Source organism: Mandrillus leucophaeus, unplaced genomic scaffold (assembly GCF_000951045.1).
Source record: "Mandrillus leucophaeus isolate KB7577 unplaced genomic scaffold, Mleu.le_1.0 Scaffold466, whole genome shotgun sequence".
NCBI lineage: Eukaryota > Metazoa > Chordata > Mammalia > Primates > Cercopithecidae > Mandrillus > Mandrillus leucophaeus.
In genome coordinates, this window is record NW_012104987.1 from 99,367 (window position 1) to 110,275 (window position 10,909).

Consider the following 10,909-nt stretch of genomic DNA (forward strand, 5'->3'; position numbering starts at 1 on the left):
TGTCGCCCAGGCTGGAGTGCAATGGTGCGATCTCAGTTCACTGCAACCTCCACCTCCCATGTTCAAGTGATTCTCCTGCCTCAGCCTCCCGAGTATCTGGGATTACAGGTGCCCACCACCATGCCCGGCTAATTTTTTATATTTTTAGTAGAGAGACAGTTTCACCACGTTGGCCAGGCTGGTCTCGAACTCCTTACCTCAGGCGATCCACCCACCTCAGCTTCCCAAAGTGCTTGGATTACAGGCATGAGTCACTGCGCCCGGCCCAGCCTCACTTTTTATAAAGAGGGAACTCTGCAAGAGGCTGTCTGCAGATAACCAGCAAGGGGGATCGGCCCGTTTGTCCAGGAGCGCCCTCACTCTTTCTGTCGGGTTTGTGGCTACAAATATTGACACCACTTTCACATGTGCAGCCCAACTATTTCTTTTTCCTGTTTCTCTGGGAGTTATTTGACGATGGCATCTGAAGGCCTTTAAGTGTGAAGAGTTAAGAAGTATCATGTCTTTTATGACTGGCCACTGCTGATGGGACTGGCTGTGGCCATCCAGAAAACACTTCCCTTGATTTGTGTCATTGTGGCATTTGCTTGGGTTCTGGAGAGCGAGTCATTCATGATCGTCCTGGTCAGAAATTTCATACCCAAAGATTCATTTGTCTCTCTGTTTTTCCATTTCCAGCCTGGATGTGTAAATACAACGGAAGTGGACATTAAGAAATCATCCAGAATGAGAAACCCCCACAAAACACGGAAGGTAAAACTGACATCTGTTGTGCTGATCTTGGTGATGGATTGCATTGTTTACAGGATGTCAGCCATGAACACTTTCTTCCCATGTAATGGAGTATCTTCCTCACCCTTCCCAGCCTTCCACAGCCCTCCCTTCCTCAAGAATAGCCCCATCCTGATGCTCAAGCACACCAGGGTCCCAAGACAGAGCGGTGGTACTGACTAACTGACAGGAGAGGAACAGGAAGCGGAGGACCCCTCCCCTCTCCCAGAGAAGGGTGTGGCCTTCAGAGCCCAGGAAAGGAGGAAAAGAAGATGGAGGTTTTCTAATGATGATTTCTAAGGAAATCTAAGGATGCTTTTTCTAAGGAAATCATCCTTAGAAAACCTGACACTAATGAGAGAAGGGCATTTTAAAACCTGAGGAAAGGGTGACATCTAAAAGGTATTTAATTACAGAAAGAGTGCAGAGACCCCCTCTTAACACTAGAATTTTGTAACACAACCATAAGACAGTGGTTGTATTTCAGTGTTCGTTTTCTGAGAGAATATCGGTGTGCAGGGTGCAGGGGAAGCTATTCCAAGTTCAGTGACATTTTAAATAACCCTTTGAAAATGCATAGCGATAGTCTCTCCATATTTTTTAAAACAACACGTACAACTAGAAGGGATTTTTATTCATTCCATAAAACATGCTTGATGTACACAAGAATTTCTGGCCTGTAGCAGTCACTTTGAGAACACAGCTTATTGATTGGTCCTGCAGGATTAATACATCCCACAAACTTCAAGGTCTTCTTTTCTGTGACTATTTCCTTAGTATTTCCTCAGCCATAGTGTTTACCAGAGTCTGTGTCCCTGCAATAAGCACCCAATATTTTTTTCTAGTCTTATTTTATGTTGCCTTTTCTCCTATCCCTAGAAACATATAACTTCATGTTCAAAGGCCCCAGTATGGTCCAGGTACCTTTTCTTTCTTTTAAGGCAGTTTACCTTGATGTTAGGATAAACAAGCCGAAGCAAAGCACCACAAAACCAACTCAGATGCGGTGCTCAAAAGTATCTGCCCCTAGGAACTCTCCGAGGGAGAGGCGAAGTCAGACCAAAGCAAGCCTGTCTGGTCCGTCTCTCGTGGCTGGCCCTGCTTAATTGCTTTCATCTTCTGCTCACAGCACAGCCTGAGGGCACCAAGAACTAGTTTTGCAGAACAAGATTCAAAAATGCTATCAGCGCTCCAAAAAGTGCATTAAGCCACCTCTCTCCACTTTCTGAATAGTGAAATTACTCTTCGAAATACTTTATTGGGTGTCCTGTTTCCCCCAACAGACACTAACCCAGACATGCTGTGATTCAGAAGAGAAAGCACATGAACTGACAAGATAGCACTTAGACACAATAAAGGCATCATTTATACTCTCTTTTCGGCACCATCTTCAGTATTGATCATCTTTCTCGTGTTTCACATGGCACCCTTCTTTTCGAACATTTGAGAAGCATTAGTTTACAATGTTGTTCTTCACATACCATCAGCCCTCATTTAATGATGAAAAGCCCATGAGGCATTGCAAGGTGAAATATTGTAAAAAAAAAAAAAAAAGAATCATTGAGATCTAGCTCCCTTTGTTTCGATAACATCTCATTTCTGGTGAATCAATAATGATGGAATGACAGGGCCTCACTCCAGAGCTGTCTGGCGCTAACATTTGCCAGGAGAAAACAAAAGTCCTGAAAAATCTGACAGCAATTAACAGGTATGCCCTTATTTTCCACGGCTGGAGAAAACTGATTTTTCTCACCTTTTGATAAATATAGTTTCTCACAGTCAGAAGTGTTCAATTTGCTAGAATCTTCGCAGAGGATAATGTTATTTTGCATGGAAGGTTATACGACTCCAAGCCACATACTAATATGTTTTTTTTAGAAGTATCACCACTGATACTTCATATGATATGAAGTATACAACTATGATATGCTCATAGTTGTTTAGGAACTGTAATGATCCACTGAATTAGCAAAATTAAGGAGTCTCTGCTCTATGCCAGACATGTCCTGGGCTTTAGGTACTCCACAGTAAATCGGACAGTCAGGGCCTTGCTCCCCCTAATTCATGGTCTCATAAGGGTACAGGTATTGAGCAAGGAGACAAATGCCTGTACATGGATAGAAGTATATGATTTCGTTAAGCTTTATGTAGTCTGCTGGGGCCGCCTTAACAAAATACCGCAAACTAGGTGATTTAAAGAGTAGGAATTTGTTACCTCAAAGTTACGGAAACTAGAAGTTCAAGATCAGGGTGGTGGCAAGTTCAGTTCCTGTGGAGTGTCTCTTCCTGGCTTGGGGATGGCCACCTTCTCCTATGCTCAGTGGCTTTTCCTGTGTGTGCATAGAGACAGAGAGAAAAACAAAACACAACAACCAACTCTGGGTCTCTTCCTCTTCTTAAGAGGACATCAGTTCTATTGTATTAGTTCCCAGCCTATAACCCCACCTAACCTTCATTTCCTCTTCACAGGCCGAATCTCCAAATACAGCTGTGTTGGGGGATAGGGATGCAACGTAAGAATTTGGGGGAGGGGACACAACTCCGCCCGTGACATATGACAAAGGGAATTTAAGTGATTTGTGCTTGTAATTGCCACTGCATTTTATCAGTGAATATCTTGACAGCAATCAGCAAGCTGTTTCACCCTCCTCTGAGGGGTCCACAGCTCTGTGTCTGCAGAGCAGGCGACACTGTGAAATCCCAAGCCAAAGAGGCCAGCCAGTCGCCCCTGGAAACCACCCTTCCCTTCCGCCAAAATTGGGCTATCACTGTAGCGCGTCCTCCCGGCCGTGTGGTCGGCCTCAGTCTTTATACTGCGGCTGCTCAGGAAGTGGAACCTACGGAACACGCTTAATCTTTGAAAGCAGATAATGCTCGTAGCAAGGAGAGCTGCTGTCCATTTCTTTGGGAGCCAGCTGTAACAATTTTCCTGTGATTACGTGCCATAACAAGAGTAAAGGACCCAGTAAATCCCTAAACTAACAGTCTAGCATAGGTGCTGAAGAATATCAGAGTCATTCCACATTTCATTTGGGAATGTTGTATCTAATTGTTGAATTTTTGACATGTTTATCAAATATAAGAAGCGAAGGCTTTGCTGTATGGATGATTTGAGCTATGTTAAGAATCTACCATTAGTCCATTTTCAAGTCTTTCTATTTAATTAGAATATACTACAATATAAGGAAATAGGTAAAAATGTGTTATCTCAAGGATCTATGAAAGAATGATAATGTAGCATAGCCAGAAAGAAATCAGCCTAATCTAGGTAAGTTTGAAGGGGAACCGTCTGCCTGATGTTCTTGAGTCTGATACTATTAATTTTGACTGTAATAGATTCTGTATTAGCCAGAGTTCTCCAGAGAAACCGAACCAGAAACAGAGAGTAGGGGGCGGGACAGGGGGAGAAAGACAGAGACTTATATTAAGGCATTGGCTCACAGGATTATTGAGGCTTGGCGAGTTCAGAATCTGATGTGGGAGGCCAGCAGGCTGGAGACCTAGGGAAGAGTGGCAGTTTAAATCCAAAGACACAGCTCTTGTGTCGCCGGGAAGCTTTTGCTGGGTTGCTGGCATCAGGGACCCACCTCGGCATGTTGTCTTGTCGCCAGGCCCCTGGTGCACCCCAGCGGCAGGCAGAGCTCACGGCCATGCCTTCGCCCCACCCGCTGCTGGTCCAGGGTCCGGGCACTGCGTCGATGGCGGCTCCGCAAAACATTCGACCCGGCTGCAGCCCGTGTCCTGAGCGGACTGGACTGTAACATGAGGCATCTGCGCGGCTTCTGCCGGGCCCAAGTGGTGTGGGGCTTCGGCCGTGGCTCCAGGCAGCTGGGCATCCACGCAGCTAATCTTCCTGAACAAGCTTAGTAGCTAATCTTCCAGTTGATGTATCCATCGTCATTTATTATGGTTGGGCCAGGGTTGGAAGTGGAGATGGCCTTTAGGTGGTGGTGAGCATAGGATGGATCCCTACCACAAGAATATGAAGAAGTCCATGGAAAGGCTTATCCCGCATACCTTCAAAGAGGACTTCTATGGGGAAATCCCCAATGCGGCCATTGTTGCCTACCTCGAACCAGAAAAGAACTTTCTTTAGAGTCACTTATTTCAGCAATTCCCGGCGACATTGAGGAGGCTAAGAAACGACTAGATTTACCAGAACATTTGAAACTCAAGACAATTTATTCCGGGTTTCTAAAAGCAAAATAATGAACAGCCCCTGATGAAAAAAAACATATTATTTATTCATTCACTGTTTTCTAGTATTTGAGTGTTTATTACCATCTAGCCTCATCTTGGTTATATTTTAAAACTCAAACATTTTCCTATAGCTGCGAATTAAACAGTACAATATAGTTACCATATCATGCTTCAGCTGTTAAATTAAGGCCATCATGTCATAGCACTAAAAAGATTCATTTAAAAATCAATATTTAAAAAAATATATTGATTAAAATGTATCACTAGAAAGGTATTACATGTCTTATAATGGAAGTGAAATGTATTATAAGTACGGGTAAAAAGACAAATCACTAGTTTGAGATGAAAACTAAAATTTTCATGGTAAAATACCAACATGTATGTACTTGTATAGTTTGTACTTCTAGACAGAGAAGGCTTATAAAAGTAAATGCATTAAATAGAAGTTCAATAGTTTATCATAAACCTACACGGAATACACCTAGACTTTGTATTTTTGATATTTTGTGCATTAATATATTATTAGAAACATGAAGATGTTTGTGAATTTTTTTAAGTCATTTTCTTTGAAGTCACATCATTGTACCATCTTTATTTTTGTACAGAGCTGCTTCAATTCTGTCATCTGGACCTCCCCTGCCTGTTTTTCTGTTTGTTTAATACAGTAAAATAAGTGTTTTTCAAATCTGTACATCTTTTTGTGGGATAACGCTTTTTTTTTTTTAAGAGTAAATATCCTTCTTCTTCAAAACAACAAGCAACAACAAAAAAGGCAGTCTGGAGGCAGAATCCCTTCTTGCTCAGGGGAGGTCAGCCTTTGTTCTATTAAGGCCTTCAGCTGATTGGGTGAGGCCCACCCGCATTATGGAGGGCAACCTGCTTTACTCAAAGTCCGTTGATTTAAATGTTAATCCCATCCAATAAACACCGTCACAGAAACATCCAGAGTAATATTTGTCCACATATCTGAGTACTATGAGCCAGCCAAGTTGACACAAAATTCACCACCACAGGCTGTATCCTTCTGTAGGACAATAGCTAGAGGGGTCCTAGGACACAAAGCCTGAGGGAAATGGTAAGAGCATCTGCATGTGTGTGACTGAATCCACACTTTGGGCTCCGTCCTGTAACGTTAGCGCCCATATTTCAAAATAACAGTAAGCTATTTCCTATCCTGTTCTCCTTTTCCTCTGTCACCTTCATTTGGACATCATGGCACTAAATATTACAGTTAACAGCATCAGTGAAAAGCTAATGTGCACATCCTAGAAGAACAACAGCAAATGTATAATTAGCTGTCTGGTTTTCCCGCTATTAATAATCCAGTGGTTGTAGCTGTTTCTGCATAAAATATGGATGTGTCCTCAACTCCATATACAACATGTGTACATTTACATTTTAACGTGTTACTGAACAGAATAAACTACTCATATCTTAGAGCAACACAAAAGTGTGTTGAGTAAAGGGTATAGTAAAGGTGCAGGCAATAGAAATTGCTTAAATGAGAATGAATAAAGAGGGGACTTTACTTTTTTTTGAAATGGAGTCTCCCTCTGTCTTGCCCAGGCTGGAGTGTAGTGGCGGAACCTCGGCTCACTGCAGCCTCTGCCTCTCAGGTTCAAGTGATTCTCCTGTCTCAGCCTCCGAAGTAGCTGGGACTACAGGCATGTGCCACCACACCCTGCTCATTTTGTATTTTTAGTAGAGATGAGGTTTCACCATGTTGGCTAGACTGGTCTCAAACTCCTGACCACAGGGGATCTACACGCCTCAGCCTCCCTAAGTGCTGGGATTACAGGCATGAGCCACCACACCAGGCCAAGAGGGGACTTTTCTGATTCATGGTCTGAAACCTTGTGGCAGGCAGGGGTCGAGCTGGCCCAGGGGTGTGAGTGGACCCAGCTCTCTCACGCTCTCTCTCTGGTCGCCTTCTCTCTGCTTCTTTCTCTGTACTGGCTTTCTCCATATTGTGTCAGATATGGTCACAGTCTGTTCTCCAGTTCCACTGAGCAACCCTGAAAGAAAGAGAACTATTACCACGTCAGCCAGTCAGAAAAGCCCCAGCGATTACATTTCACATGGAAACACAGAAAGGCATCTTGTACTTTGTGGTCTCTATTTTACAGTCTCTGACTTGGTTCTTGGTCTGTTTGAGTTGCTGTGACAAAATATCTTAGACTGGGTAATTTATAAACAACAGAAATGTATTGCTCACAATTCTGGAGTCTGAGAAGTCCAATAACATGGCACCAGCAGATTTCATATCTTTCACGAGCTCACTCTGTGCTTCAAAGATGGTGCCTTCTCACTGTGTCCTCACGTCGTGGAATATGCAGATGAGCTCCCTCAGGCCTCTTTATAAGGGCACTAATCCCATTCACAAGGGCTTCACCCTCATACCTAGTCACCTCCCAAAGTCCGTACCTTTTAATACCATCACACTAAGGGTTGAGGATTTCAACTTACGAATTTTGGAGAGACACAAACATTTAGACCATAGCAAACCCCCACCCCCCACCTTAAAAAAAAAAGGGATAATTTTTCTAGTTCTCTTCTAAAATGTCAAGGGAAATCACCTATGAACAGATTTATGTAGGAAGCCAAATCTATTTTATTTAATGAATAAATAGATGGCACTATATATGAAAAAGTGCTTGTCTTAGCACCACAAGGAATAAAAGAACATGTTAATCAAGCCAAAGTATTGCAAATAAATGATTTTGCTATTGAAACTGAAAATGGATCTCAATTAGTTGCTTTGATTTTCCCCCTGCTGCAAATATTAAGATATTCAGAGATTTTATTTCTCTTCCTCTCTAACCCTACCTGTTTCTAGCTCTATGCCACCCTACCTTGTACCACAATTTGAATACATTTTTTTCTGAAACATGCAAAGCCTTTTACATTGCAAATAATTTTCATAACTTGCCTGCCAAAACAGGATTAATCTCTTTGCCTCCTTTGTCCATAACATAATCCCCACATATAAAATTATATTCTTCTCGGCTGTTTTCATTGTAGCCAACAATCAAAGTTAAAAGCTATCACTATCCCCAGGAAATGAACAGTGCTCAGATTGGTGAAAGAGAGACCTCCTGATATTGAATTTTATGTAAGACAAGAAATGGAAACTCTGCAGTAACTTCAGAGCCAGTAGCCAGGTGCCTGGAAGATGTTTTAAGCAACACTTCCCAATGGTTTGGGTCATGGTCTCTGGTTTTTTGTTGTTGTTTTTTTTTTTTTTTTTTTTTTTGAGACGGAGTCTTGCTCTGTCACCAGACTGGAATGCAGTGGTGCGATCTTGGCTCACTGCAACCTCTGCCTCCCAGGTTCAAGTGATTCTCCTGCGTCAGCCTCCTGAGTAGCTGTGACTACACGCATGTGCCACCATACCCGGCTAATTTTGTATTTTCAGTAGAGATGGGGTTTCACCATGTTGACCAGAGTGGTCTCTATCTCCTGATCTTGTGATATGCCCGCCTCGGCCTCCCAAACTACTGGGATCACAGGCGTGAGCCACCGTGCCCGGCCTCCTATGAGACCTCTACGGAGTTTACAGGAAATGCATAAATGTTGAAATCATTATAGAAATGTAGAGATAAAAGATAACTTATGGGTCATTTTACTTTCATGATACCACGAATTGCTGTGTTTTTCTAGCAGTCTTTTATTTTTTTCTCTTAGCCCAAAAACTTACTGTTTAAACCATTAGCTATTTTTTAAACAGTGTTTACATGACCTGTAGATTATTACTTAAAAACTTTAAATAATTAAACCAAGTTAAAAAAGAATGGAAACTTCAAGTCTCAGAGTCTTTTTATTTTTGTTTTCAAAAAATAAGGTGATACAATTGAAAAAACAGCAGATACTGAAACGTACAACTATTATATAATTGGTGATCTCTCTGTTGCCTAATTTTAATTGACAAATAATAATTGCACATATTTATGAGGTAATATTCAATAAACATATATACCACGGAATGAACAAATCAGAGTAATCAACATATTTGTCACCACAAATATTTATCTTTTTTGTGGCAAGAACATTTAAAATCCTCTCTTTTAGTTACTTTGAAATATGTAATACATTATTATTAACAATAGTCACCTTGCTGTCCAATAGAACACTAGGGCTTATCCCTCCTAGCTAACTGACTTTATACCCATTGACCGAGATCTTTCTTTTCCCACCCCCTATCCCAGCCTCTGGTAACTGTCACTCTACTCTCTACTTCGACTTTTTTATATTCCACATGTAAGTGTAATTCTATGGTAAATACCTCTCTGCCTAGGTTATTTAACTAAACATAATGTCCTCTAGGCTCATCCATGTTATTGCAAATGACAGAATTTCTCGTTCTATAAAGACTGAATAGTGTTCCATTATGTATATACACCACATAATTTTTTTTTTAAATCAACCTCTACTGTTATTTCAGAATTCAGAAGGTTGTTTTATTTAATCATGTTCAAATATGGCTAGTATCAGCTTGGGCCGTTTCCATTCCTTCAGTGTAAATTAAATCACTTTATATTCCAGGCCCTATGCTTGTTATTCTTTTCTGTTTCATAATACTTATCGCATTTTTAGTCATATATTTATTTGTGTAATTGCCTGTGTAACTTCTTTCCCTTCCACTGGGTTGTGAGTTCCAGTGCAGAAAGAAGCACATCTATTTTATTTGTATTTCCCTAATGCTTAGCACTATATCCACTATATAGTAAGTGTTCAATAAATGTTGAATGAATGAATGAGTGAAAAAATAAGTGAAATAAAAGGGCTAGTTTAAGCCATTCAGCTCCATCCTGTTCAGGGTAAATTTAAAGCATATGAGCAAATCCTTGTGTTGAAATGGATGGCCATTTGCTGCCTCTTGTTTGGCATTATAAAAAAAAGAAAACAGAAGTGGATGTCTTCAGTAATGGGAATTGGGTTCCCAAGGGTCTGGTGCTAGGGCAAGAGAAGGGCATTGAAGAGGCCTACTCAAGATAGTCTGGGAACAGATAATCCCAATGATTAAATCCAAGTTAAAATCTATTAAAGAAAGGATGAGAGCACCAAAAAAAGGATGGAGGCCAGGCACAGTGGCTCACGCCTGTAATCCCAGCACTTTGGGAGGCCAAGGCGGGTGGGTCACCTGAGGTCAGGAGTTCAAGACCAGCCTGACCAACATGGTGAAACCCTGTCTCTACTAAAAATACAAAAATTACCCAGGCGTGGTGGCATGTGCCTGTAATCTCAGCTACTGGGGAGGCTGAGGCAAGAGAATCACTTGAACCCAGGAGGAGGTTGTGGTGAGCCAAGATTTTGCCACTGCACTCCAGCCTGGATGACAGAATGAGACTCTGTCTCAAAAAATAAAATAAAAAAAAAAAGGACGGAGCAGGGGGAGACACAAGGGCAAAACCACATCCGAAAGGTGCAGATACAGAGTCAAGAGGTAATGTAAGTGGACGTAAGGTCCTAGTGAAAGTGGATCAGGAACAAAAATACATTGAATTTAGAGATATTGGCAAGCTTGGTGACTGGCCTGAAAATTGGCATCATTAGGCATCTGGATCTAACCTCATCTAAAGTGTCTTTGCAAACCTTATCTGGTACTAATTTTGTGGAGTTCATGCAGTTTTATTATGCCCTCATTCTTCTTGCTCATGTCCAAAGAAAAAGTGCTCAATAACACCCATTAAATTCTTTATTTTAAAGGAATAGTATAATATTCAAGAAAAAATAATTTGGCTTCTTCCTTGAATTGACACGTGAGATGTCTCACACTCAATCACAGATAGTTTTTCGTCCCTTTAGTCACCAGATCTTTATTTATACTTACTAAGCAATGCGCCTTTCTCAAAAAAGAGTCTTCCTAAGTAGTAGGTCTCACCTTTTGACAAGTTAATAAAAAAGTACAAGGGTATTGAGAATTCCAAAGATGCATGAC

The 10,909-nt window shown here is 41.4% G+C and overlaps 1 protein-coding gene across 1 annotated transcript in view; it reads left to right on the forward strand.

The window, feature by feature from the left end:
• The window catches only part of LOC105550149 (regulator of G-protein signaling 7-like), a 108,283-nt gene that overhangs the window by 49,722 nt on the left and 47,652 nt on the right, over positions 1-10,909 (forward strand). Inside the window, exons 4-5 of the mRNA XM_011995029.1 lie at positions 679-809; positions 4,383-4,637. Of these exons, the coding sequence (XP_011850419.1) occupies positions 679-809; positions 4,383-4,637 (386 nt within the window). The remainder of the gene's footprint in view (positions 1-678; positions 810-4,382; positions 4,638-10,909) is intronic.